The sequence below is a fragment of the Buteo buteo genome, chromosome 16 (genome assembly GCF_964188355.1).
Source record: "Buteo buteo chromosome 16, bButBut1.hap1.1, whole genome shotgun sequence".
Taxonomy (NCBI): domain Eukaryota; kingdom Metazoa; phylum Chordata; class Aves; order Accipitriformes; family Accipitridae; genus Buteo; species Buteo buteo.
In genome coordinates, this window is record NC_134186.1 from 4,030,468 (window position 1) to 4,058,374 (window position 27,907).

At 42.9% G+C, this 27,907-nt stretch overlaps 4 protein-coding genes across 8 annotated transcripts; 2 read left to right on the top strand and 2 right to left on the bottom strand.

Annotated features, from left to right (window-relative positions):
- Positions 1-511: 511 nt before the first annotated feature.
- SYF2 (SYF2 pre-mRNA splicing factor) lies at positions 512-3,122 on the top strand. Its single transcript, XM_075047468.1, has 7 exons — positions 512-598; positions 681-788; positions 1,172-1,297; positions 1,567-1,684; positions 1,806-1,896; positions 2,494-2,592; positions 2,703-3,122. The coding sequence occupies exons 1-7, from the start codon at positions 539-541 to the stop codon at positions 2,866-2,868; spliced, it is 768 nt and encodes a 255-aa protein (XP_074903569.1). The 5' UTR covers positions 512-538; the 3' UTR covers positions 2,869-3,122.
- Positions 3,123-4,067: 945 nt separating this feature from the next.
- Positions 4,068-9,921, bottom strand: RSRP1 (arginine and serine rich protein 1). The gene is made up of 6 exons (XM_075047464.1): positions 9,669-9,921; positions 9,380-9,435; positions 7,450-8,079; positions 6,955-7,109; positions 5,651-5,734; positions 4,068-4,593 (listed from the first exon to the last, which is right to left on the bottom strand). The coding sequence occupies exons 1-6, from the start codon at positions 9,755-9,757 to the stop codon at positions 4,408-4,410; spliced, it is 1,200 nt and encodes a 399-aa protein (XP_074903565.1). The 5' UTR covers positions 9,758-9,921; the 3' UTR covers positions 4,068-4,407.
- Positions 9,922-10,051: 130 nt separating this feature from the next.
- Positions 10,052-14,075, top strand: TMEM50A (transmembrane protein 50A). Of its 3 annotated transcripts, none has more exons than XM_075047469.1 (7): positions 10,052-10,174; positions 10,567-10,678; positions 11,073-11,185; positions 11,580-11,647; positions 11,851-11,943; positions 13,238-13,298; positions 13,602-14,075. In XM_075047469.1, exons 2-7 carry the CDS (start codon positions 10,586-10,588, stop codon positions 13,645-13,647), a joined length of 474 nt encoding a protein of 157 aa, XP_074903570.1. In that variant the 5' UTR covers positions 10,052-10,174; positions 10,567-10,585; the 3' UTR covers positions 13,648-14,075. The 3 variants fall into 3 exon arrangements, with proteins under 3 accessions (XP_074903570.1, XP_074903572.1, XP_074903573.1); XM_075047471.1 differs by having other exon boundaries at positions 10,170-10,385; XM_075047472.1 differs by having other exon boundaries at positions 10,172-10,350.
- An 852-nt stretch (positions 14,076-14,927) lies between these two features.
- Positions 14,928-27,827, bottom strand: RHCE (Rh blood group CcEe antigens). 3 transcript variants are annotated; one of them, XM_075047466.1, is made up of 11 exons: positions 27,203-27,827; positions 25,136-25,168; positions 23,702-23,891; positions 23,327-23,477; positions 22,511-22,652; positions 19,647-19,807; positions 19,198-19,335; positions 18,826-18,956; positions 17,826-17,905; positions 16,627-16,700; positions 14,928-16,012 (listed from the first exon to the last, which is right to left on the bottom strand). In XM_075047466.1, the coding sequence occupies exons 1-11, from the start codon at positions 27,225-27,227 to the stop codon at positions 15,986-15,988; spliced, it is 1,152 nt and encodes a 383-aa protein (XP_074903567.1). In that variant the 5' UTR covers positions 27,228-27,827; the 3' UTR covers positions 14,928-15,985. The 3 variants fall into 3 exon arrangements, with proteins under 3 accessions (XP_074903567.1, XP_074903568.1, XP_074903566.1); XM_075047467.1 differs by lacking the exon at positions 27,203-27,827 and adding an exon at positions 25,655-27,142; XM_075047465.1 differs by lacking the exon at positions 27,203-27,827 and having other exon boundaries at positions 25,136-25,446.
- Positions 27,828-27,907: the final 80 nt, after the last annotated feature.

Below are 27,907 nucleotides of genomic sequence, written 5' to 3' on the forward strand. Positions count from 1 at the left end.
TGAGATGCACTGACAAGGCTTTAAATCTCCCTCCAAAGATAAAAAAAAGGAGGGTCACCGCTTTTCATCTCCTTCTCCTCGGCACACAGAAATTAAGCCTGTAAAGCCCAAACCACCCAGAATGCTGACTCTGGGGTGCCGGCAAGGCCGGGGCCACCTTCCAACAGCCCCTCACGACCCCGGGCTCCTTTTAAATCAGGCAGCAGAAAGGGGAGAAGACGACCAGGAGGCCATCACAGCAAACCCAGCTACCAGATGTTGGCGGGGAGCAAAGCTGGAACCCTCTCCAGCTTCAAGCGTGGGGGGGGGGGGTAAAAAAGCCCCGTAGGCGTCGAGGGGAGGAGAACCGAGGGCCGGTTTAGTGGCGGCGGGGCAGGCCTCGGCTGTGGGGGAGCCCCGGGCCGCGCCGCCGCCTCAGGAGGTGAGGGGATGGCGGCGGGAAAAGGGCGGCTGTACCTCCCGGCCGCTAGGGGGCGCTCGCCGTAGCTCTCCGGCAGGAAGCGGGCGAGGCCGGAAGCGGAAGTGTTTATCGTTCGCGATGGCGGCGGCGGAGGTGTCGGCGTTGGGCGGTTTGGGGGTTCCCGATCCCGATGGCGGGGTGAGGCGTCGGCGGTGACGGAAAAGGGAAGGGGGTTTTCGACTCCTTCCCGGTGCCGGTAGCTGAGTGTGGGTTGTTTCAGGGCTCCTCGGGTTCGGAGGACGAGGCGAGGCCTGGCACGGCGGCGGCGGCGGCGGCGCAGAAGCGGGAGGAACGGCTGCGCAAGTTCCGCGAGCTCCACATGAAACGGGTACGCGGCGGCGGCCGGAGCGGGACCGGTTCTTGCTCAACGGTGCCGCTGATACGGGGGGAAGACGAAGCGGAAGGGTCGGGGGGGGGGGGTTGCCTGGTCCAGCTCGGGCGCAGGCCGGCCGCGGTCCGGTGGTCCCGGGGGGGTTGTGCCGCCGGTTCGGTGCTGCCATCGCATCGGGGATTCCCCGGCCTATCTCACTCCGGTACGCGCGGGTGACGGTTTCTTTAGCACTTTGCCAAAAAGCAGCGTTTTACGTGGCACGATCGGTGACCGGCGGCCTGGCCCCGCTCCGGGACGGGCTCCTGCGATCCTCGGGGGTTCCGTTTTTCTCGTTTCTGCGATCGAGCATTGCCCCCCGTAATAAACCGGTTTGTTCCTAGAACGAGGCTCGCAAGCTGAATCACCAAGAAGTGGTGGAAGAAGATAAAAGGCTTAAATTGCCAGCGAACTGGGAAGCCAAAAAAGCTCGGCTAGAGTGGGAGCTGAAGGTGGAGGAAAAGAAGAAGGTACATGCAAAATTAACAGCTCCCCATGACCCTGCTGAGCCTCAGTCCAAGCGCTTGCAGCGACGCTGAGCCCCCTCTCGTGGTGGCCAGACAGTCTTGGGAGCTTATGCAGACGTTACCCCCACAAAATCCATCTCCTAATTAGACTCCTGATTATCTAAATTACTGTCCTGCACTAGAGGTTGGCTGGACTGATCAAGGTAGTTCTAAGTTTGACGCTTGGCCGCTGTCTTGTTGTTAAAAGTGAAGTGTTCTTTGTGCTGCGTTAGGAATGTGCAGCCAGAGGAGAAGACTACGAGCGAGTTAAGCTGCTAGAGATCAGTGCTGAGGACGCCGAGAGATGGGAAAGGAAAAAGAAGAGGAAAAATCCAGATCTAGGATTTTCAGGTAATGGCCTAACCATGTAATTGTCTGTGTTCCTAATGAAAACCTTTGTTAGTATTTCACCTGCAAACTGAACCATGAAATAAAAACCTTCACCTCAACGCCAGTTCATTTTCTTCCCAAGATTATGCGGCCGCTCAGCTGCGCCAGTACCAGAGGTTAACCCGGCAGATCAAACCTGACCTGGAGCAGTATGAGAAGCTGAAAGAGCAGTAGTAAGTTTTGATTTCAGTCATCTGATACCATCTGTGGTATTTCTAAATTATTAGCAAACACTGAAGATTTAAACTAATCCTTACAGCGCATGCATGTTCCCCTATGCACTGTAATTTTAATTAACCTTTTAACACGATCTTAAAATGTGTGGCCTGATAATCTACTCAGCAATCCCTGCTTCGGTAGGTAACCGGGGTAATTGATGAGGTTCCTTTCTTCAAACTGAGTTTGAAGTATTTTGTCAATTAAATTGTATTTAAATGCATGAGTTGATGACTCTTGTTTCTTGGAGTAAGTTTTGGGGTTTTTTTAAGCAGCCTGGCACAGTTTAAGAACAGACTGACTGACAGATGAGAACTTGCCAAGTTTGCATTCAGATTTAGAATTTCAGTGGGTTTTGTATCTCTTGTAGGCGTGTGCTAGTGTCTCTCAAAATAATTAAGAGAGCTTGTTAATATCAACATGTTCTCATCTTAATCTTGGGTTCCCACAGTTCAGTGCCTTAAAATATTACATTAAAAATCAAAGAAGCAGTGAAATCTCAAAGCAATCAATACAGTTGTGTAAAATGCTGCCCATTTGTTACTCTTGTCCAGTGGTGAAGCGCTTTATCCCACATCCGACAGTCTTCTCCACGGAACTCACGTGCCATCTAAGGAAGGGGTTGATAGAATGGTTGCAGATCTTGAAAAACAGTAAGTAAATACAAAGATAAAACAAAGAAGTGTGTGACATAAGAAGCTTTGTGTAATCAAATCCACAGGATTCACCCACAGGTCTTCAAACACTACTGCTTGTCTTACAGAATTGAAAAGCGTGAAAAATACAGTCGACGACGTCCTTACAATGACGATGCAGACATCGACTACATCAACGAGAGAAATGCCAAGTTCAATAAGAAGGCAGAGAGGTTCTACGGGAAGTACACAGCTGAGATTAAACAGAACTTGGAGAGAGGAACAGCCGTCTGAACTGTCATCTCCCACAAAGCACATACGACAGCCCTACTGCGTCTATTAAACTTTGGTATAGAGATTTTGCAGGCAATTTCAAGTTGTATCAAAAAACCCCAGTTTGTAGACCTCATTAGCTAATTTGTAAAATCAATAGTATATTTAATGTAATAACTTGCATAAAACCTTCAGCTGTATATGGCTTTTACTTGCAGAAGTAATCAGCTCGTGCAATTTCATGTTCTAAATAAACACAAACTCTTATCACTCGATTTAGAATAAAGCTTGTCTTCATTCTTCAGTAGCTGGAAACTGGTAAAGTCCCTAAAAACACTTGTTTAGCAAGAAGGCAAAAGAATGCTTGAGGAACACATGTGACCTTTCTGTGAAAAAGAAGCCACCCTCAGCTGCCTGTCATGTGCCTGAGTTTGGAGTTTTTCCATGGGCAGCACCTGCACAGCACAGCTGTCCCCTACCCAGGCAGCAATGCCTGTCCTCACCCACAGGGCAAGGAACAGGGACTCTCTCAAGCATTAACTTTTGTTGCCACAAAAATACACAATCCTTAGTACATCTGCTAGCCTTGTCTTAGCAATTTAATAGTTTCTTAAAGAGGCTTCCAGACTGGAGGAGTTAAAGTCAGTTTATTTTACTAACCAGTGATTTTTACAAAAAAATGAGTTTAACTGATTGCTCCAAAACCATGCAACAGCCTGTTGACTTGCATGCTTCTCTTCAGAGACCAGAGGGAGGTCCAACTGCACTGTACCACTAAATGGTGGCACTCTGAACAGCTACAGCCTCCTCCACTAACTTCACCAGTTGCTTACTACCTTACACAGGGAGCTTTTAAAAGCTGTTTTTAAAGCAACTGAAATCAAAACACAAGCCAGCACTGACTCAAGTTCAGCATTAGAAGTCAGCAGAAGTGACAGCTGCTCAGGTGCAACACTTTCAACAGTTACTTAGAATGGCAGTCAGGTATACATCCAACACAAGCTTTCCACTTGCAGAGGGGTATCTGGGGAAATGAGGCTGGAGGCCCTGAACTACACACAGCCTGGACAGGAACGATTCCAGTGTATGATGCAAAAATTACCTTCTGTTGCACTTTGTGCTAACAGTAGAGTAACAGAAAGCTAAACCTGGAAATAACCACTTAAAGGACACAGTCAACTTAGAACCAAACACAGGTCTAATACTTGACACATTGAGAAGCCAGTGCAAAACTAAAGTTTATTTACTTAAGTAAACAGTTACACAATGTAAATCAAGTGTTGAAAATAACAGCTACTGAACTATTGTTTAGAAAAAGTTACCCACCTGTAAGTTCTAGTCCATTAAAGCAATACAAAATATTTACAAATATACACAAGATTCCCATCTGTGGCTTCTGGATCACTGTGCTCTAGATCTGAAAGAGAAACCTAAGATTCCAAAATTAAGATCTCAGAATAAATACTCAGTATGAACAAGTCTTCAACCTTATCAGAAAATTTCAGATCTCACTACTGAAGTATGCATAATGCAGCAGTCAGAAACAGCAACAAAAATACGCTAGCGTGCCCGGAACGGTGCACTTTTAGGTGAGAAGTTTAAAAACGTTTTCTTCTCCTCCTTCTTGACAGGAACCCATTGCCCATAGGGACTTCCCTTTCTGTCATCTTCTCTTCCTGGAGAAATTGTCGGTTCTTTAACAACATGGCTTGCTGGCTTCTGTAGTACTGGTTTTGCCATTGTATTCTGGAAAAAGAAATTACCTTCAGAAACACTAGAATGAAAAGGAACATACTAAGAGCTGTCAATGTCAAGGGGCCTATTTGTACTGGTAAGACAAATGTTTTCATACGCTTAACTGACACAGGATTCAGGGAAGCTGCTTTTTCGTTAGTTCTGCATTATTAAAACACATCCAAACATTTAATTTGAAATAAGTTCTGGTGTAAACCAGTTCTGGCATACACTTTTGAGCCTATAGTACAGTATAGGCAGCCAACATTAAGCACTGAAAGGTAAACATCTATTTTAAACACACTACTGTAGTGTGTTCACAGTGCTCTACTGTTAAAGGGCTGATCTCCAGGAAGGTAATCATCAAACCATGAAATTCAACTTGTTACTATCAATAAAGATCTTCAATCTGGCAACCAATGCTGGGGAAAGCCTAACACTGTGTCCTGGTTTTGGCTGAGATAGAGTTAATTTTCTTTCTAGCAGCTTCTAGTATAGTGTTATGTTTTGGATTTAGTATGAGAAGAATGTTGATAATACACTGATGTTTTAGTATAAACACTACATAGCAACAACTAAGTCAAGGATTTTTATGCTTCTCACATCCAGCCAGCAAGAAGGCTGGAGGGGCACAAGGAGCTGGGAGAGGACACAGCCAGGACAGCCGACCCAAACTGGCCAAAGGGGTATTCCATACCATGTGACATCATGCCCAACATATAAACTGGGGGGAATTGGCCAGGAGGGGCGGATCACTGCTCAGGAACCGACTGGGCATTGGTCTGCAAGTGGTGAGCAATTGCCTTGTGCATCGCTTGTTTTGTATATTCCAATCCTTTTATTATTGTCATTTTATTATTATTATTGTCTTCCTTTTCTGTCCTAGTAAACCATCTTCATCTCAACCCACAAGTTGTTGGGGTTTTTTTTCCCCAATCCTCTCCCCCATCCCACTGGGTGGGGGAAGTGAGCAAGCAGCTGCCTGGTGCTTACATTGTTAGCTGGGGTTAAACCATGATACACGGGAGGAATGAAGTACTGGAATTCCATCTTGGGAAATCACACTTACGTTAGGACTGAAAGAAATGCTTCTCTGTATGGTTGCTCTCTCCATTCCACTCTTGGTCATGTCTTCTGCTAGTCTTCTGGGTTGCTAGAGAAGAGCACACACAGCTTAAGTGGGAGGATACATTATTCTGTGCAAGTTAAGGCAGTTACTAGATAGTATGAACTTTCTGGTAGAGTTGTTTCAGGCATTTACATCAAAAGTAGCTGTAAGCTACTAAATATGCAAACAGATCAACGCTGAACTCAATTCAAAAAGCATTCAGTACTTTTATCAATGTCATTGTGCCAATTCACACGTGACCTGATATCCATGCCCCAGTTACAGTTTTAAAAAGGATTCAAATGATTCAAAGCATGGACTGCCATACAATGAAGTGCAGAGGTAGAACAAGTTGCATTAAGTTCTGCATATCCCTCCTGCAGAGCTTTGGATAATGACAATAAACTTATCTGCAAGTGATGCAGGCCTCTTCTTCTGTACTCTCTCAACATCTGGAATATATTGCATATATTATGAAAGGGATGCCTGTACCATTTGTCTAAAACCCTTAGTAAATTTACTTCCATTTGAAATAGCAGTATCTGATCAATGTAACAGTTATTGCAGTTTTGTATTTACCATGAATCAGGTTAACACACCATAACAACAGAGCCAAACTAAAATTCAAATTCAATTTAAGCTGCTCAAGTTTCTCCCTCCCTTAAATTCACAGCAGCTACAGCCCACAAGTCCCTTAATTACCAACAGATTTTCTTCATCATGTCTGGAACCATAGTCATGATTTCTATAAGACAGAAATAAAGTATGTAAAATGCATTGTGTGCTTGGGATGTAATTTCTGGGAAACAGTTTGTTGCACATGAAAAGCTTTTAACAGTCAAAAAAGGTAGAAAGATTTAACCTTTAAAAAAAACCACACTATTCACTAGGTTTGGTACAGAAACTCCTCGCTTTAGGTCAGGAACACATAAACTAGTCCAATTAATGGGCAATATCTTACTAGAAGAACAACTCAAAAGACAAGCTACATTCACCTCTCCTTCCCAACCTATCACAACTGGAAAGCCTGCATGTACTCGGTGGATCAACCACCTCTTAAGAGTCCATATTACTTTCAGCTTAACACAAAGTCTACAGTGGTTTCCAGAGTCGTTTTTAGCATTCTGGTAAATCTCAACTTTTTGTTCAAGGGTTTGAATTCATCATCACAAAGTCCACAGTTAAAAACTGTAACACATCTATGCAGATGACAAGGTTTTAAAAGTGTTTACCTTTTCATTGAGAATACTCCAGTTCATACTTACCTCAGCTGACTCTCCAGGACCTTCATGCTCTTGTTTTTCATTTTTTATCTCTTTGGAAGGAGTAAGGATCTTCAAGCTTGCTGGCAAAACTATGTTATCTGTTCCCAGAGCTTTTGCAGCATTAGCTTTCGCAATTTCCAGGAGTTCCCTCTTGTCTACAAGAGGAAAAAAAAGTGTCACTCTCTTATGTTTAAATCAACACGTACCTACTCATACAAGCCTAAAAACTGCAGGTTTACTATCAGTGCACCTATGTAAGCATCAACTGTGATGAATTTTCATCAGAACTTAGGAGATTTAGTTTCAGTTGCAAAGAATATGCTCTGAACTATTTTTTTAAATACAGTTTTATAACCATGCAGAGATTTTCTTCCCCATAGCCATTATCAGTTATGCTCTATAAAGCAAGTATATAGTTGAGAATTTGACTGTTCAAATATAAATTGTGTGTTTTGAGGTTTTCACACAATGGAAGTCTCAAAAAAAAAAAAGTACCTTTTTCACTCAAGTGGAGAGGTGACCTACTCCGAGATCTTGTTCGTGACCTGCTTCTCCAGCTCCTGTAAGCCTCAGGATATATTGTTCGCCCAAATCCATAATACCTTCGGCCTCTTGAACGTGATCTGCTTCTCGAATATGACCTTCTGTAATATGATCTTCCACGAGACCACGACCTACTGCGTGATCTATACCTTGGAGGAGAGCGATAGTACCTCCTGTAGCATCTGGCATGGTACCTTCCTCGGTATCTCATGTAGCCACGTGATCTTGACCGGCTTCTGGAATACGAACGGGAGTATCTTCTGTACCTTCGGGAACCATTTCTTCTAGCCCATGACCTTGATCTCGATCTGGACCGGCTCCAACTCCTGGAGGAAGTTGAAGAGGAACTACTTGAACTGGACTGCGAACTGCAAGAGGATCTGCTAGATGATCTTGTTGATGACCTATCACAACTTCGCTTGGATCTCAAAGACGACTCTCTTTTCTTCGGTGAGCTGAGGGTTAAGTCATCCATGAAGCCTGTCATATCTTCAGTTTTCCTAACCACCATTTTCTCCATGCAGGTACTTTCAGAAGCTGGTTCCGTTTTTATCGTTGTTCTGCAATACCCGGTCTCTGTTCCTGTTGGGGGTGGGGAGGGGGAAGCTAATAATTTACATGCATCAAGTCATTTATACAGCAACAACAAACATGACACACAGGCAAAAAGTTCAAGGATAATTAAACACACCACCAATGCTCATCCAGTTTATCAGCATGTTTTGCACATGACAATTTTAAGTTTCATCATTTCCTCTCCTGTAGTCAGCCTTCTATATAAAATAAAAAAAAGGCTTCAGTTTAAACTGTAAGTAGTTCTGTGTGGAATTTCGAAGAGAAGTTTGTTTGTGTGGGTTTAAAGTTCATTGCCCTTTGTTTGCTAGGTAAGCACAAACCTTCTGTGAAAAGGATACGAGTTAATACCTTTTTCTCTCCAAACATAATTTTCAAGGTATGTTATCTTTAATCTATTCTTAAGGCAACCTATCACACCTACAATGCAAAATAACCATTTGCCTTCCAGATGAGTACAAACTGAAGTTTTCTTCCTTCAGTTCTATGGAGATTAAATTTTACTGTTGTCGTCCAACGGGGGAAAGAAAAAAAAAACCACACCAAAACCTTCAAGGTACAAAGCAGCCACTTCAATATCTTAACCATATAATTTTACAAGATTATCTGCACAAAGCTCCACAAATCCCAGCAGCATATACAGCAAGCTGCTATTAAAAACATTCTACATAAGTAGTGAAAAATACAGCTAATGATTCACTGGATGTGACCTGTAAAGGACAGAACACTTGTTAAGTTTATATATTAATAATTAAAATGGCTGTCCCTCTAGTGGCAGCCATTTTATATCTACAAAGGTTACTGCATTCTAGGGTGTAACTATCTTATCACCAGTACTGAAACCCTGAGTTACGTCACCACTTAACAGTTTAAGGAAGCCTGCTTTATCACAAAATTGCTACGCAGTGGTCGTTGTAAACCGAAGTTACCAAATAGACCTTAAAACCCTACTGAAACCAATCAAGGGTACTAAGGTCTACACGAGTTTGGAAGAAGCATTCCCCTTGCTACTACTAAAGCCGAGGTTTGTCTACTTCACCTCTAAACAAAGGCCAAGGTCACAAGCACTATATAGGGCACAGCTAAGACAAAACAACTGATTAATTCTGGTCTCCTCCAACACTGCCCCCAGGTCCCATCGCTAAGCTACCTAGACATCGCCGTTTCCAACAAGGTGCACATTGGGGACATCTCACCTATCCCCACGGCACCGACCTGCAGCCGGCAAGCCGCAGACGGGCACTGACCCCTTAGCGGGCAGTGCCGCAGGGACGGCACTTCTTGTCAGAGGCTGTTCACGGACACTTACCGCTGGGAGCCGCCGGACACCCCCGGTGCTGGTTCCCGTGAGACACCAGGGCGCTTCTGTAACAAAAAGAAGCGTGAATAACGGGTGTCCCCCACCCCGCCATCAGCCCGCAGCAGTGCCCCCCCAGCGCGTTCAAACACAAAGACGAGTAACGGCCGCCTCCTCTCCCCCCCCCCCGACCCCAAGAACCATTTTTTGGGAGCACACCCCCCCCTCTCCCCCACCCCAGGGCTCCCAAGAGCTGTCTCCCCCCCCCCCCCCCCCCCCCCGCCGTTCCCCACCAACTCACCGGCTCCAGCCAGCCGGGCTTCCCCCACACGGATCCTGCTCCAGCGGCGACGCCTGAGGAGACAACCCCGCTTCATGAGTCACCCCCATAGCGACCGGCCAGGCTCCTCCACCCAAGAAACAAACCGCCACACAACCCCCGGCAGGACTCAGCCCTCCCAACAGCCACCGCCCGCTCCCGCCGCCCAGCAGCGACTGAGGGAAGCCGAGAACCTTCCAGAACCCTCCCCTCCCCTTACGTAACGGGGAACCAGGGCGCAGGCGCAGAAGGCGGCCCCCCCTCCCCCTTCCCCGCGCATGCGCACCGCCCGCCATCACTCCCCCGCCGCCACTACTGCAGCCTATGCGCAGTAGGAGCCGTTTGGGAGGCGCCGGCAACCCAGTGCGCCTGCGCGCAGCCGCCCCGGCTCCGGCGGAGGGGGGGGGGGTCGGCGGAGCGCCGCGCATGCGCTGTGTGGGCGGGGTCGGTGGAGAGGTTGGCGGCCAACGGTCGTTCCCCGCCCTCAGGTAAGCGGGGACGCGGGGTGAGGCGCCGGTTCGGGGCCTGAGCGCTCCCCGGGTAGGGCGGGATGCTTGAACCGGAGCCTTCTCCTCCCCTCCCGGATGGCCGTAGCCCCGCTGGATGTCTCCGGCCTTAGGCTCCCGCTTCCGCGGGCTGGCTGCGCTGACCGGCAGTGTCTTCGGTTTGTAGGCCGTCGCTTCTCCAGCGGTGTCCCGGGTGGGTGCTGGTGGCCACGGTCTGTCAGCTGCTCTGCTCGGTCGTCCTTCGGGGAGGGGGCCCCGGCTGTGGTAGCGTTTCGCGGTTCTAAGCTGCCTCGCACGGTGCGCATTGCTGTACGCCAGCTCCTGATGTGCGATGCGTTTCCTCTTGGAAAGAAAAGTCCCTTTTTCTTCTGCAGTTCTTCAGAGCGCTGAAAAATGTCAGGTTTTCTTGAGAGCTTGAGGTGCTCGGAGTGTGTTGACTGGGGAGAGAAACGAAACACGATCGCTTCTGTTGCTGCAGGAGTGCTGGTACGTATGGCTTCTCTTATGCTGCTTTTGGGCTTTTTAGATGTAGTCAGCTGTCGATGAGCTGTCTGAAGTAAAAGGAAGAACAGGGATACATAGTCCTTGTATGCAGGAGCAGAATTAACGACAAAATCTGTTTGGGGTGCTTGCATCCACGTGCTACTTATGTTTTGCAGTTTCTACCCATGTAATAGCTATTGGGAGTAGGTAAATCTCCAGCTTTGCATTTAATCTTGTTCCTAAGTTGATGTCAAAACTAGTTACACTATCAGTTGACACTGGGTTGGAGACTGTAAGAATGATTTTATATTTAATGTTTTCTAGAGTAATCTTATATATTGTTAAAAGGCTCATGTCCGTATTTTAAGGTATTGTGCTTTTTCTTCTTTTTTAATAGTTTTTTACAGGTTGGTGGATAATCATAGATGCAGCTGTAAAATACCCTAAAGTGGAAGACTTCAACCATTCATACCATGCTTGTGGGGTTATAGCCACTATTGCGTTCCTAATGTAAGTGTAACATCTTGATCAGAGCTACACACTCCTAGAACTTATTTTATACAATTAATAAAAGAACACATAGTATTAAATGGAGAGGTAACTAAGAATAACAAATTAAATTACTATCTGAGTATCTCTAATATCTTTCTTACATTTGTTGATATTTATAGTAAGGAACCATTTTTAAAAAATTAAGTATATAGTGCAGGTCTAAGTCTTATTAGTCTGGAGAAATGCTTTCAAAGTTTAGCCTTGTCTTTCTTTTAAACAAAAAACAAAAAACAAAAACCACAACATCATCCATTCTATATAGGTTTCTGAGAAGTTTCTCCTGTTGTTTTGTAAACACTTACTTCTTGCTTTACCTATGTTTACCCCGTTTTATCCTGTTTTGCTGGTACAGGATCAATGCCGTGTCTAATGGACAAGTGCGGGGTGACAGTTACAGTGAAGGCTGTCTAGGACAAACAGGTACGGTGGCATAGGCTATTGTATAGCGATAGATCTGTGAAGCCCTTAGTCTTGGAAGAGTTGTAAGAGCTGTACCAGTGTGCACATTGTGTATCTGTGCATAGCTGTGGTGTGTGACAGGTGCTCTGAAACAAAAGCATGCTGAAAGTCACAAATGTCTGTACTCGGACAGAGGCACAGAACATCCCTATATCTTTTTCAAGGTGCTCGGATCTGGCTCTTCATTGGTTTTATGATGGCTTTTGGATCTCTGATTGCTTCCATGTGGATCCTTTTTGGAGGCTATGTTGTTAAAGGTAAGATACAGCATGGAATGTGACCTGATCCATTTTTGAAAATTTAAAGTGTTTTAAATGACTATTGAATTTTAGAACTTATTTTTAGTTAAGTTTCTAGGCAGGGCCAGTTTTAATATTTTGGTTCCCTACGCACCACTATTCCATACTATCTACTATTATTGGGATGGATTTTATCTATTTCTAAGTCACAAAATTCCAACTAGCCTCACTAGAAACACAGGTCTCAACTGAGAACTGTACTGATATAATTAAGACTGCTGCAGTTATATGGGAATAATTCCCTGGATGAACGCTTATTCCCAGAATAAAAATTACTGACTTCATGCAGATTGCTCCCAAAGCCTATATGCTAAATTAGCAAAAAGGAAGAAATTAATTCAAATTGCCTATTTAAATTCATATCTTAACATGTACCACAGTAACTTTTTGTGAAGGCAGGTCTTGAGAAGACGTGAAAACTGCAGTGTGTTAGTCTTTGTTCTTCAAAAGGAAGTTAGGTCCCTTAAGTAAATGTAAAGATACTACTTGTATGTGGAGCTGAAGTGAATTTCAGACTAGTCAGGGCACATTGGTGGTTTTGTTTACATTCTTGTCAGCTTTTGCCTTACTCAATGCACAGGGGATTTTCAAGGAAACCTAGGTGTGTTAGTTGCATAGGAGTGCTAATGTGCACTCCCACTTCGTGTGTCAATATATATGAATATATATGTATATATATTTAGACACACATGCATTCCAAACGGGATGTGCAGTCCCATGTAGTAATTACAGTCTTCGTGAGCATTGCATTTGAGAGGCACATTTTTGGTTATAGAACAGGACAGGCTTCTTTTATTTGGAAAGCTGAATGATGGCAGGGGAGCACAAAAGCTGTTGAATTAAATTTCCAGTGAGGTAAGGCTTATGCTTGTGTTCTGCGTCACACCACTGAGCAACAGAGATTAGAGGCGACCATCTTGTTAGAGAAAGAAAGGGGTCTGCACAGTGCTGTCTTAACTGTATGAGAAAACAATCTGGCTTAGGCAGATTTGTTGTGTAGTAGCGACAGCACTAAGAGTTTGTTGTCACTTCACTCCTGCATCTTGTTGGGAATCCTACATGGTAATGGATCCCTCTGTCAAACTTGGCTCCTTACCACTGCTTCACAGTGCATAGACTCCAGATATTCCTATTTAAATGAAACAGGTTATCTTTGTTAACAAGTGCAATTTAGTGTCTCTGAAATGTCAGAGATGGGATATGCTTGAAAATGACTTCAAAAAAATTTATGGAGATTTTTTTCTTGTGTTAGAAAAACCAGTAGTATACCCAGGAATAGCTGTGTTCTTCCAGAATGCGTTCATCTTTTTTGGGTAAGACTATCTTCCATTGTTCATTTTTTGTCTAATTTGTTTTTGATGATAAAAGCTGAAACTTGCTGTAATCTGTTTTTGGGGTTTTTTTTTTCTTAAACCCTGTTTGGTAACTAGGCACATGTGAATAAACTGCTGGTAAAGGCAGTAGACCTCTGGGATCTGTCTGCATAGGTTTCATTGCAGGACCAGGAACTGGATTTACAAATACTACAACTTGCTCCCTGAAATCATGTATTTAAAGTACTAGTTATTTGATTTGCTCCATTATGTACTCATGTCCCTTTATTCTGTTTTAAACAGAGGACTGGTCTTTAAATTCGGTCGCACGGAAGACTTGTGGCAATGAACATGCCTGTGGAAGTGCATTGGCCATGCTGGTTTTTTAACTGCACACTCCCAAATTTTGTAAAACCATTTTGTAAACAGTAACCTTCAATTGTGTCTAAAGATAAAATAAGGAAAACTTAAATCATAGCACTAAAAATTCTGGTTCTAGTCTGTTTCATTTTTTTACTCTTGTATGTTGATTTAAATGTTGTAATGTTTTTGACAAATGTAGAATTGCTACGAGTAACAATGGCAGTCACTTTTATGATATAATGTTTGCTACAAGTAAATAGTATAGTGGAAAATGGATGTATTTAACCAGCTGTTTCTATGACGTTATCTACAGTCCAAGACTTACTAAATGCTTTAAAACAACTTTTTAACATATATTTATTAAATATTTCCTATATCTGGACAATATAACCATTTCTTCAATTTCAAAACTTACTGTGTGTGGCTTTTCTTGTATAATATAGAACTATGCTGCTTTGGGATTCCCCCCCCCCCCAATATTTAATTTATCCTGTGGCAATAATGGTGAGTAACAACTTACAGCTGCTGTGGATGACATTGTAGAGGCACAAGTACAAATGACGAAGTGGCTCTAGATGGAAGTAGCTCATCCACAAAGCCTGCTGTCAACTATTTTCTAACCACTGTAAAAAAAAAAAGCAAGAGTAGTCTTCAGATCAGAGTCCTCTCTTTGGCAAAGAGTACTCCTCAGACCAGGGACGGTCACTACCAGGGAGAATTTTGATCCTGTATCTGCCCCTTCCTATGCATTCATCTAGGCTAGTTGCCCGAGAAATCAATGCTAAAAGAGATGTGGGAAAAAGGGAAGGAATAAAATGCTATTCTTTAAAAGCACTCCTGCTAGAAAACCATTTGTGTTGCAGAAGTTATGTTTGGTTGGTTGCTGGGAAGTTAAGAAAGTGGAGAACACAAGTTGAGCCTGGATTAGACTATTACACAGGTAGTAGTGTGTTACTGTGAGATAGTGTGACTATGTAAGCATGCGTCCAGGCTGAATGCAGGCAGCTGATAAACTCGGCAGATCACTGGCTATTTTGTGACCTGGAAGTAAGAAAAACTGTCCCTTCCCCAGCAAGTAATTTTTCATTACTTGAAACCTGTCTCAAACTTCTTTAACTGTAGTGATTTACTTTGCTTAATCCCAAATGAATGAAGGTCAGCATGCATTACTGCAGTGAGCATCAGAGAACTCATGCCTTGTCTTCAGTATGACATTTTTCCTCCTTGCTTCATTTTTAAGCAAGCGTGCTGAATAAATAAAAACAATCAAATTTTGACTTTTTTATTAGGTAAGCATTTTTGAAAGAGTTTTTCTAGGTCAACTAGTTTGAAACAAAGAAGAAACTCCGAAGATCACAATCCATTTAAAAACAAGGGTTTGCTTGCACAGAATCCTCTGCCTGGTCAGGCCCTAGCTCATGCACCAAAGCCGCCTGCTGGTCTCGGAGTAAAACAGCTCAACATACAACGCTTCAGAAATGGGGTCTTAGCCTTGGTACCACGCAGTACCAAGGACTATTCCCTCAGTCTCTCTGGTTGTCTATGCCTTTGGGGCAGCCAGGGCCTTTTGGGCAGCTGTGACCCCATGGTGGTGCAGACTGTCACTGTACAGACAGGCTGTTCTGAGGTTTGCTGCCAAACCTTGAATACAAGTAAATACCATTGATTTCAGGGGCACCGTCCACAAGCAGAACAATTTAACTTCTTGCCATTTGAACTTCCAAATAGCTAGCCTGAGCCAAGTAATTATAGATTTTTCTTTAAGCAGTCACATAACTCAAAGAGTTCAGTCTGGCAAGATGCAGAGTTCTGGCCCTGATCCAGCTTACTCATCAAATCCTTGCTTAACAAGGCCTTCAACAGAATTAATTTAGCTTAAAAACAAGTACTTGAATGCTTCGCTAGATAAGAATGAGTATGTACTCCTTGAAAAATTATACTTTAAAATACATATTTTGGCTTTTAAACTTGGGAGCTAAAAATAGTTTAAAGTTTCCAAGCATTTTTATTGATAAGCCATTACAGCAATTAATGCAGCCAACTTTTTTGTATGTATCCCACAAAAGAATATTTAAGGTAAGACCAACAAAGCAGAAAAGCTAATTGCAGCGTGAGTTTGCATCTGTAAAGTTACACTCTGTATCTTTCAAGAATAACTACAACAGTTTATTACTAATTTTTTTGTGGGATGCCATTGGGATGGCTTTTTTGAGCCTGAGAATTGATACTTAAGTGCTCTTTCAACCCATCGTAGTTATTGATTTTTTCTAATGACAAACAGGAAAAGCTTATCTTGCTCAAATCTGTCATCTGGGTTCCTCCATTCAAAATCCAACAGCCAAATGGGGAAACTGTGAAGACAAACATTCTTGTATCAGAACATTTTATGCATCAAATCATCATATGAAAAAGGCAATGGAAAACCTTATTAGAAGCTTATTTTCATCCATTTCTTTTTTCTGTAATTCAGATGTAGCATCACATTCAGCACCTAAAGGTGCCCAAGGCCTGTGTTTGTGCATCAGACTGAACAGCTGCTCTGCACCCATGAAGGCCAGGTGGCTTGGTCTGTTTGCATAAAAAGCACCTTCCATTCCATTCACTGGCTTCTAAAAATCTCTCTCTTAGATGCTGCTCAAGTCTCCTCAGGGACTGTGTATGAAGCACAGAGGCCAGGGCTGTCAATCCCAGAGGATGTCTGAGCACCTAAGATTATGTGTTACAACAAGCAAGATCATTTCAATTCAGCCCTGTGGCCGCCAACAGCTCTGACAATCTTAGCTGAAGACTATATGCATTTATAATGTTCGGGCTCTGAATCAACTGTGGGAACAGTTCGTCCATTTCAAACAGGGCATCCAAAATGGAATTCTCTTTTTTTTAATTCAAATACCTAGAGTTCTTCATCAAGGTCAACAAGGTGCTATATATACTCCCACAGAGTTAATTTTACATTGAAACTTACCTCCCAATAAAACTGGTCTTCAAAGTACTTTGATACAGGGGTGGTCTTAAACAGTTTGAGGTTTACGATTAAACCTATTTGTAAAAACACATATATCCAATATAAATGTGTACATCAGGGAAAGGGGAAGATTGTGTGTAACTGGAGGTTTCTTAGTAACACACATCCAAATGTAACATAGATCAAAATACACATTCAGAACTAAATGCTTCAGCAGAGCCCCTTGACTCAAGCTGACCTTAAATACAAAGAGAGAAGCTTGCCAGGATCAAGGCTTGTGTTATTAAAAATTAATTACTCTAGGTAAAACCCCATTAAACAGCCTGCCAGATTCTAAAAATACATCAAAAATTATTAACTTCTTGCATGAAAAATGCCTGTGTCTTTAAAGCAATTGGGCTTATCAACACTGTGAGCTTGGGATTTCAGATGGAAACATTGGATTTCTAAACAATTGGTTAAACACTGAATGTTTGATTATTTTAGCTGAATGTTTTTTAAAAATCTGCTTGATTAGCTCAACTTCTTAATTACACTGAAAGTAATGCAGAGGTTTCAGATCAATTAAAGGACAAAAAAAATCAAAATTATTTTAGATTGTATCACACAGCAATTTTCATCTGTCATTTCTCTTTTATTCAAGACAGTTAACAGCTGTAGAAAAACAGCAGCTGCCATAAAACAGTATGTCACATGGGAAACACAGGAGCCCTGATGACTGCAAACCACTAGTGATCAAAGGCCTAGTGCTTGGCTGATGCAAGCAAGCTACTGACATTTTTGAAACTTCGCAGATTCATACCAACTGGCCTAAAAAGTGACACGCTCTAGACAGCATTTTTCTGTCACTGAGACAATACCCAAATGTAAAAATACTTTCATCCTCACACATCTCCTGTCTGAAATTTGAAGGCAACTGTTAAGCATCTATTAAAATAAACTTCACCAATGAAAGAATGGTGCTAATAGGTTATTTATGTTGACTACATCTCTTCTTCAAAAGTCTGGTTTTGAAGAGTCCCTGGCATGTTTCCATGGTTTCTACAATTAATTCACCCATAGACACATTTCAGAGCCCCAGTTAAACTGGCCTCTTTCTGCAAGGCGTTGCACTGGCATGATAGCAGGTGCAGGATGACATAACCCTTGTCCCGAGGAAATGAGGAAGATATTACTGAAACATGTTTTTCAATACTGACCTATAATAAAACCTGTTATCAAGGCAACACTGATGGTCAGGCAGAAGGCACCAATAGGAATCATGACCAAATAATGCAGTCTGAAAAGCAAAACAAGTGTTTCACCTTTTACAGTTGCTGAATTTAGCATTAAGACTGTTAATGAATCTCTATCTACACAGCATTTTATATCAAAACCTCTCATAAAATTCTGTTACTCTCAAATCTCTCTGCAGCTGCAGTTAGATGTTTTAAGAGATTCTATCCAGCCTAATACAGACTTCAGAGGACATATTTTGCCCTTAGAAACCATCACTATGGTACTAAAACTTCATTAAATTTGTTTGTTTCAATAAGAACATGATGAGAAGTGTAAGGCCCTTATGCCACACTGCGATTCATTCCTGTGTAAACAGAAAATCAGAGAACTTCTTGTATGACATGACATGAGCTTGATTTGCAAAAATGAGGTGTCAGTACCAGATCAGAACAACCTATGGAGAACATTCTTAACTGACCCCTTCAGCTTTTGCAGGGTATCCCCCCAAGTATATTTTCCAGTTCAGTGTCCAGACTGGCTTTAGTCCAAAGTGGCATTCTTGCCCCTGAGTCAGAGTTAAAGCCTCATTGAAAGAGAAATGTTGATTTCTGCCCCCCCCCGCCCCGCCCCATATTAGCATACAAAGCTCCCCAAAACACATCACAAAAGCCAAAATCAGTCTTGGAAGGATGCATATCCCCAGCCTTCATCTCCTATGTCTGCTGTATTTAATATCAAATAAAAAGGGAGACAGAAAACAGGACTAAAAGCTAGTATTAAAGTTTTGATCCAAACTCTGCTCAACTCTGAAAGTCTTTGTTACTGACTTTTTTGGACTTCAGAGATTATCTTAGGTTATCTGGTATAAAACGATTTATCTGTGATGACATTCGGGCTTTCTGTATGTGTAAGAACTCTTCTCAGGAAACATGACAATAATGATTAGCTAAGCTTATTACTTAGTAGCAGTGATTTATGTACCTTGGTGACTCAGTCCATTCTTTTAATACTAAGAGAACAACCTGGGCAAGAGCTCCAAGCACACTGGACAAGCCAAAAGTGAAATGAATTCCAGAGGTATCATGAATCTTGAGAGCAGGATGCAAGCATCTCTGGGAAGAAGAAAAGGTTTAAGTGATACACTAAAACACAAGTTGATAATAGCATATTGTCTATTGCAGACCTACAAAATGAACTTTGGTCTTGGAAGTTGCAATCCTGCGCTCTGCTCAAAAGACTTCGGGTTTCCTAGCTTTAATCTCTTTGAAAGAGAGGTTTCCCTTGAGGTATGTTACGTTGGAAAAGAAATTTATACAGCTTATACAAAAAACAATTTCAGGTTTTGAGTATTACCTGTAAACAGTAAGATCCTAATACGGCTATCCCACTGGCAAGCAGACCCAAAATCATTGCAATCCAAGGATACTCGATAATGTTTGCTGCATAACCAATAGTGACCCCACCAGCTAGTACTGCACTGTGGATATCAGTCTGTAAAATAAAACAACAAAAACATGGAGTGAGAATTTGGTCATCACTTACAGGAGCTCAGAATCATAGATTGCTATTCTCATGCAACTGCAATCTCTTTAGGGTGAATTTGGGCCACTGTACACTGTAAATTACAATCTGAGAACATTATTTTTAAGGTACAGCTTCAGTGTTCTGCTTGGGAGGCTAATGATGACTGTCAGGCTGAAAACCTGGACTTGTTTTTATTTAATAGCTATTATCCTTCCAGTGTATTACTGAGAGAACAGAAAAATATCTTTTCCATGCAGTGATTTTCTCTCATGTCTTACCATTCTGAATTTTCCATCCTTTGCAGTCAGAAGAGACAACACGAAGGCAGTTACAGCACTCACTGCAAGGGCAAAGTAGGTGTTGTAGATTGCTTTGGTCTTGTTGTTCTCAAGTAGTACAGAATTGAAGCTTGGCCAGAATACCCAGAGAAAGAGAGTACCTTGGAGACAAAGACAAGCAACTATCATTACCTGCTCTAACACAGTGAATCCATCACCGGCTGTCTCTGGAGGGCTCCACCCCGCATTTTGCATTTGCTATAATTCCCATGTTGTAAACAAAGGATAACAATTCACAACACAGACAGCCCTGAGAGTTACCTGCTATACCAACACCTTCCCAGAAACATACCACTGTAATGTCAAACATACAGCCAAAGCGCAGCTCTACTGGCATCTGGCTGGTCCTTTGCAGAGTTGAAGGTAGGATTGTCTATTCAAGAAAACCTTTTAACTTCAGCTTTGTGCTATCGTCCCCTTAAATGCAGGTTCAGATACAAGTGGGAACAATCCCACTATTGATTTCTAAACGATCAGTGTCCTGCCTGTTCTGCACAGGCATGAGGGGCTTGCTCCAATGTCCTTGGCCAAAATTTCTGCTTATTTTCATGGAACTGTGGAATAACTGTTCAAAACCAGCTGCAAGAGAGAATGAAAGCAAGCCAAGGAGGAAGAGAAAACAGCTCACATGGTACAAATCACTATAAAGAAACACAAAGTCCCCTTTGGAATGTCTTTTACCTTGGCTGCCAGTACAACTGGTACTGGTTGTCTTGCCTCCTGGCAGGGTTTGAAGAGAAAAAGAGGATGAACTGGATTATAAGAACAGAATCCTCTCTACCTCTACTAGGATTACTCCAGGGGAGGGCTAAAGACCAATAGCTGGAGCTGAGGTGATCATGCTTCACCAACTCAGCTACACACAGCTTAACTTCCTTGTTATCTGTGAAAAAGTTACCTACCAAATAGCTACTCCCTAGTATATGGGTCCAAAAGAACAATTCACTTTCCTCCTGTAAGATCACTGCACGGTGTCGCACTTTCATAACCACATAGGCTTCGCTAACAATAGGAATGAAAACAGGTTCTTGTGTTTCTATGACCTGGGCCCTAATTGTCAGCATTTAGGAATCTCAGCCTCTATAAAACAAGTTCACTGCTTGGCAGGATACATCTTTTTCTAAGTGCATATGGATACACACCCACAGATGAAATTCCAACCAGCAGAGGGAAGTAGGTGGCCTCACACTAAGTCTAGTTGGACCACACATGACAATCTGTGCCTCTGCTCCCTGAGTTAAGCATAGCTCTAAGTGCACAGATGACAATACAAACAAGCAACAGTTTATTTTGCCTTGTCCAGTCATTATTTTTTGCTGTCCAGTCAACTTCCATAGCTAATGTTCTGTTCATGCTACAGAGGTACCAGACCCCTGTTCAATTCACCTGACAGTAACTAACTTCAACTGTTCTTGCTCAAGTCAATTAAGAAGTGACACAGGCATTGTCACTACACAGCACAATGGTTAACTCCAGCTTCTAGCAACCCTGGTAGCTACTGCTTTTGTACAAGCTTATCTTGGCTCCTTGAAATCCAATTTCCATTGCTAATTTTCACCCTTCCAGTGCACCAAGGTGGTGATAACCATGCCTCTCAGACAAGAGAGGCCATTTTGGCAATTCAAAACCTATGGTAGCAGTGAGGACTGGTGGAATGGTCTATACTATGACAATCTTATTTCCATTGATTAGTCAGTCACATACACACACACAAAAGTATCTACTAATGCCACTGAGGCATTCTTATGAGTATCTGCTCAGCTATGGAAATAAAACAGTCACCATATGAGTCCGAATGCGGGTGAAGACCTCGGCACCCTTCACACAGCCCTCAGAAGCGGGATGCAAAAAGGAACTGTGAGGAATTTGCCTGCCCAGCTGCTCCTTTCTACCCATTTATGTCAGGAATTATTCAAGACATGGCACTATGATTACTCCAAATAGCAAGCACTTGGTTGTAGCAAGCTGCACTAAAATTATAATGAAGGCTTAACAGTGTCTTGTTGAGTTAGATTAAAATACTGATCTTCTTGAATTCTCCAGCAAACCAAGAACTCCAGGGACTCAAAAGAGCAGCATTTAAATTTCTCTTTCCCTCAACTGGGTGAAGAATGACCGAGAATTAAGACTCTGTAGGCCTTTGCAGAAAGATCTTAGCTCAGCTGGTGGCAGTTACATAACAGAAGTGATGATAATAAAGAAACCAAATTGCTTCTTTAAGAAAAAGAATGGAACTCCTATACATTCAGCCTGTCATCACTCAGATCCTTCCTCGTGTGCCTGTCTGTATCATATTCCCCACCCTTCATCAGGCTTTTATCTTTTCATTTACGTTACTAGGCAGGGACTGCCTTTTTTTATATCTCTGTACAGCACCTTGCAAAACAAAATCGAGCCTTGGCCCCAGCCAGGAACCGTAAGCACTCCTGAAATACAAGTAATGACCTCAACTTTGGTGCATAGGTCCCTTACCAATATGCCTATACAAGCCCAAAGGGGACAACTTAGCTGGGAGAGGGAACGGTTAACCTGGCATAGCCTTTATGCCGAGACTGACAAAAGCACACTAAGCCACAGCCATTGCAGGAGTGGCTTATATGCCTGGTGGGAAACATGCTGAGACTTACCAACTCATTGTCAGAAACCACGAACGACAGCAGCAGCAGTTTTCTATGCTTGGCTGCATTCAGACCTGCACTTTGGATGCAAAAGCTTCAGTGTGCCATGGCCAGCCCCTAGAAACATTCCTTATGTTCTTACTGCAATCTCTTCTTCCAGCTGAGACATTAAAGCAAATGCCTTACCTAACATTGACAACAAATCCGACTTTGGGGTACTCGCATTCTTCTCAGTCCTTGGTGATGGCTCAGAGAAGTGTGAGGAGACTGCCAAACCAAAGTAGGCTCCAAACAGGTGAACATGCATCATGCTGATATCGTCTGGAACCTGTATCAATAGAAAAATCAAATTTGTGGTTTATTTCATCCCACAGGAAGCCTTTGGTGCAGTTCCTGATATAGTTGCTCATGTAACCTCCCTACAAGCAATTTCTTTTCACAGTCCCTCAGTTTATGCATGAGTTATTTATGCGAGATTAACTTATCCGAATTCAGTGCAGCACATAAACACACAATTCATATACGGAGTTTGGGGTATGTTTACATTGTACATTAAATGCAAGTCTGACTCTGCTGCCCATACTGGGCTGGTACACCATTCACACTGGAAATCTTCCAGCCTGAACTGACACAGGGAGGGGGTAAAGTTTAAAGGCGATTAGTGCCTTAGCATAGGTCAAGGCTGTCATTCATGTGTTGGGGATGGTCAGGACATGGGCAAGGCCAAATGCACTACATCCCAATCCATCAGATCAGCTCACCCTTTAAGGCCAAGAATATAGATCTAGGCAATTATATAGATAAAAGAGTGCGCAGGGTTTGGAGTTCCGTGTCCTTAAGTTAGACTTCATCTCTTAATGAAAACATGGCCACAGTCTAACTGAGATGAGATAAAATACACTGATGTTCCTGTCAGCAGAGCACTAACAAACCCCCAAAAGGCAACATTCCAAAGTCCCACTGAAATTTTCCCCCATGTGCCTGGAAATCATACTACAGTACCTCCAGGAATGTGGTGTTGATCCATCTGCTCATATGGAAAGCTATTATCTCCACAACTGCCATAAGAATTAACTGCACAGGATTAGCCTTCCCAAGAACAGCTCCAGTGGAGATGACCACAGCAGTCATACTCACAGCAGCCTTTGTCATTCTGCAATAAAAGAAAGAAAAAAATAATTCTGTATCAGGACCACACCAGGGCCAAGAAAGAAAGAATGACAGACAGTAAAATGTACTTAAAAACCCAAAGCCTTCTAAAATGTCTGCAAATATGACTATGCTAATTCACAAATAGGTCCATATAACAAGGCATCATCCTTCACAAAGAGCAATCAGCAGTTCTAGATTATTCCAATTCTAACAGAAACTAATTACCTTTTCAGACCATCTTCGTCTTCCCTTTTGTGAAGAAGTAAACCTAATGAATCTTCTATCAGCACAGAGCATTGGACACCAAGTACAATGATCAGGAGGTTGAATCCAGTGCTGCTAAACCCGTATCTTTTCAGAAATGTCAGGAAAAAGCCAAATCCAAAAATCACCATATGGTTGACATCTTGAAAAGCTGCATGACAGAAAAGACCAAGACAGCAGTGACATTATTAATGTAGACTGGATTTCTGGTTAAAAAAATTAATAAAAAATCACAATTAACTAAGAAGCCTTCAGATAAAAATTCAGGTGCCATTATTATTGAGTGAAGAATTCCAGAGCTTTCTTTCCAATCCATAAGTAATGAGAAAAACAACACCCTTGACGCTGAATTTATTTTTACAAAGTAATCAGAATGGATGCCATAGGATGGGGGTTGAGGGGTCAAAAAGCACAACAGAAATTAAGCACATTTAGCAATGAAATTTGGACATTCATTTAATGAATTTAAAGAGCTTAAGTTGGACTTTTCAGGGAGAGTTACTGTGAATTAGTGCTGATTCATTCCTTGAGGGCATTAGGGAAGAAATGAGTTACAAAAAGAAACCTGCATGAAGCCCTCATCTGCATAGAAGGAACAGAAACAGCAGTAGAAAGAATTTAATATGGAAACCAGCACCATTGCATAAAAGGAAGAGGCCGCCCAAGATATAAGCTTTTGGGTCTGTAGCCCTGGAATTGTCCCCCGGGACATGCTAACAGTCATATTCTCATATGGTTATGCCAGCCTCTACATATAGCAAAATATTAAACTGCTAGTAAGTAGGTCTCATTTTTCCAGCTATAAAACTGGGAGGGTAACACAAGAATGTCATGAGGATTAATCAGCTCATATTTGCACGACACCATAAATACATTACACACTATGGCCATAGCATAATCTGCTAATGTATTCCTTTGATCAATGCACAAAATAAATCTCCAGAATATATTTAAAACCTTAATTCCGCTGTATTAACTTCATTTATTTACATCAAGCATTCAAATACTGCCATCCTGAATTCTTACTTTGTAGCACAACAACGCCTTCACATGCCAAGACCTCACAGAGGTAGGCGCTTAACATAGAGCAGTGCCTGCCCTCAGAAGCTTTGTTGTTCATAGAAGCTTGCTACCTTCATAGGAGTCAAGATTACCACAAACAGGCAGCAGAAAACAGACCAACAATGCAATTTAGTATCACTTATGGTGTCATTCACTGTCATTGGTTTGATACAAATACACACCATACATAGCAAGGTACGGTACTTAAAGGGCAGTAAAAACATTCTACTTCTCACTAACAATTACACAAACCTGCTGAATCCCATCTCTATTGCACTGCAAAATAAAAGCAGGCATTAACCTTTCCTTTCACAGCAACACTTCCAATCTTACCTGGGTAGATGGTTGATACGGGTGCATCATTGTCTGAGAACAAAAAGTAAAAGAGGATAATCAAAACAACTTCCAGAAAAAGGAGTATCCATGGCACACTGTTTCGGAAGTTGCGGTATTTAGAAGGCATTGTGCCCTAGACTACATTAAGCACAAACACATTAATATTTTTTTCTATAAAAATGTTCCAGTAACCTCAAACCAATAGAAAAGGAGTTGTGGGGGGAAAGGAATAAAAACTCAGAGCGATAAAAAGCCCAAGAGGCGTCAGCAAGGAACAGCTCCTTATCTGTGGCATGTCAGGAGCCCAAACTTACCGCAACTGACATGGACTGAACTCAAAAAGTACTCATGAACACAGACATATCAAGCTGTCAATACTGTAATGCTCCAGGATACCACCCATACAGTACTTTGGCTGCTGTTGAGCCTTACATATCAGCTAAATGGCAAGTAAAGAAGAACATGGACTCACAAGAACAGGATGTTAAAGTTCATGCAAAAACATTATTTATTTACATTGCTCATATCCATCCGAGATCCAAGTCCCTTCATGTAAAGGTCAGGGAAGGTCCTGTTGAGATTCTCAATGTGATTCTCGGGTTGGTTAGGCTATAGCTCTACATCCATGTCCCACGACAAACCTTCTCATACATGATGAATCCAACCCAACACTAGAGAATCAAGAATCTCTGGACATGCAGAGGTGATGTAGCATTTCTGATGCTACTTGTAAGATTGGTCTGTTGGTTATACTATGGCTATGGAAACAGCTACAGCGAACACTCTGGAAGACCTTGGTAATCCCCAGGCTGGGAAGTCGCAGGCAGACAGCACTGTTCAGTGTGCTGCTGGCTTTTAACTGAGAACCAAACCACAGACCTACACCCTCCTGATTCTTTAATTCAGACCTAGCCTTCATCCAGAAGTGTAGCAACTTCTGTTACCACATTGTGGCTACAAAGTACCTGTTGCCTTACAGGTTCTGAGCCTTTTGGTAAGGCAAAGGCTTTTTTTAGTTGTTGGTTTTTTTAAACCAGGAGCCACTAGAACTAGTATTTTGGGCACAAAAGAAGGGCTATATGGTGGAAGCTAACTATGTTCAGTATATTGCTGTGCACAGATGTCATAATTTGTTAGATAAGATTATTTGGTTGTTGAGGACAATTTATGAATCCATAATATGAACATTACCATCTTCTCAGTATTCACTGTGCTTTTGGTAAACTGAACGCTTCTTTGTTCATGTAGTCCAGAAGATTAAAGTACTATAATTATGCCTCAGACTTTCTACTTAGAGGCCGTTTCAAACTCAGTGCTGTGCTTGCATGCTGGGGGTTGAGATAGTAACAATGCGTACAAATGGGTAGAAAGCCACCTACTGGTGACAGAAATGTCTGTCAGACAAGCACATACGCAGAAAAATTCCTGTTCACTTGTATTTTAGGACATTCCTCCTGCAAACCCAGGCCGTATGGCACAATAGTAGTTTTCAAGCCATCTGTGAAAGGTTTGCATTTGTGGTGGTAACTTGCACCTTCCTCACATGCAGTATCAATTTGCTTTACCAGCTTTTATTTAGGCCTAACAAAACCGTCAAGTATCCTTACCCCCATTTCAGAAACTCCTACATAGCATTCAAAGGACCTTCCCAGACATGCAGAGCGCTGCCCTGACTTCAGAAAAATCCTAATACAGAAAGATCTACATTCAGCTCCTTTTTATAGGAATTCTGTGATCACGTGGTAATTCAGACAGAACCAGAACTGCTAGTGAACTTTCTCTAGACAAGAAAAAGATAATAGCTGAAACAGCAATTTAAGAATTGATTTAGCTAACTGATGCAGTGTCTTTGTGTGGTTTATAAATGCAATATATCTAATTAGCTTTCATTTCTTTCCTGCAGGACAAACCATTAGGACTCATATCCAGGGTAAGAATGACCCAAAACTCTTTCCACCATTTTGCCATGGTCAAATGAACACAACTAGCTCTTTTGACACTTGTTACCAAATCTGCTGTCAGCATTAACACTCAGGGAAAATACACCAAAGGCTAGGAATTTACCCATGCTTTTTCCCCAGGATGACATGCCACACCGCCAACGCTGATGTTTGGACTTCCAGCCTAAACTCCCTCACGGACAGAAAGACTTAAGCTCAGTGATCTCAGACAGGGAGAAATACAAAATAACTTTCAGATTAGAGCTCCACGACCAGCAAAATATCCCCATCGGCTCAGCCAAGAGGGCCAGCAGCCTCAGATACACTCCTCTGTGCCAGTTTTAATGCAATATCGGGACTCGCACTCCTCAGACTCAGCCCAGCACCGCGTAACCCTTGTTCAGGGAGGCCCGTTAACCCCCAGAGAGGCCTGGCAGCTCCATGACACCCCACCCAGCTCCGGGCGAGGCCGGAGAAGATAAGGGCAGCACGGAGAGGCGCTGGGCGCCCCGGGCATCGCTACCCTCCAGTCAGCCAAAGGGCGGGCGGGGCCGAGGCGGGCCTAGCCGCGTTGGCGGCCTCCCTCAGGCTCGGGGGCCGCCATTGGTTTCCTCACGGTTATCCACAGTCCAAAAGGGACCACAGGCCTTGGGGTGGGAGCTCTGCCGAGCGGCCACCGGAGCGGGGAGGCCCAAAGCCCGGGCTCCGGGCCCTGAACCGGCGGCGACGGCGCGGGGAGGAGGCGGCGCCCGGCCGTGACTAGGCAGGCCCGGGCGGCAGCAGGGGCGGTGGGAACCTCCCCGCCCCTCGGCTCCTATTGGCCGAACAC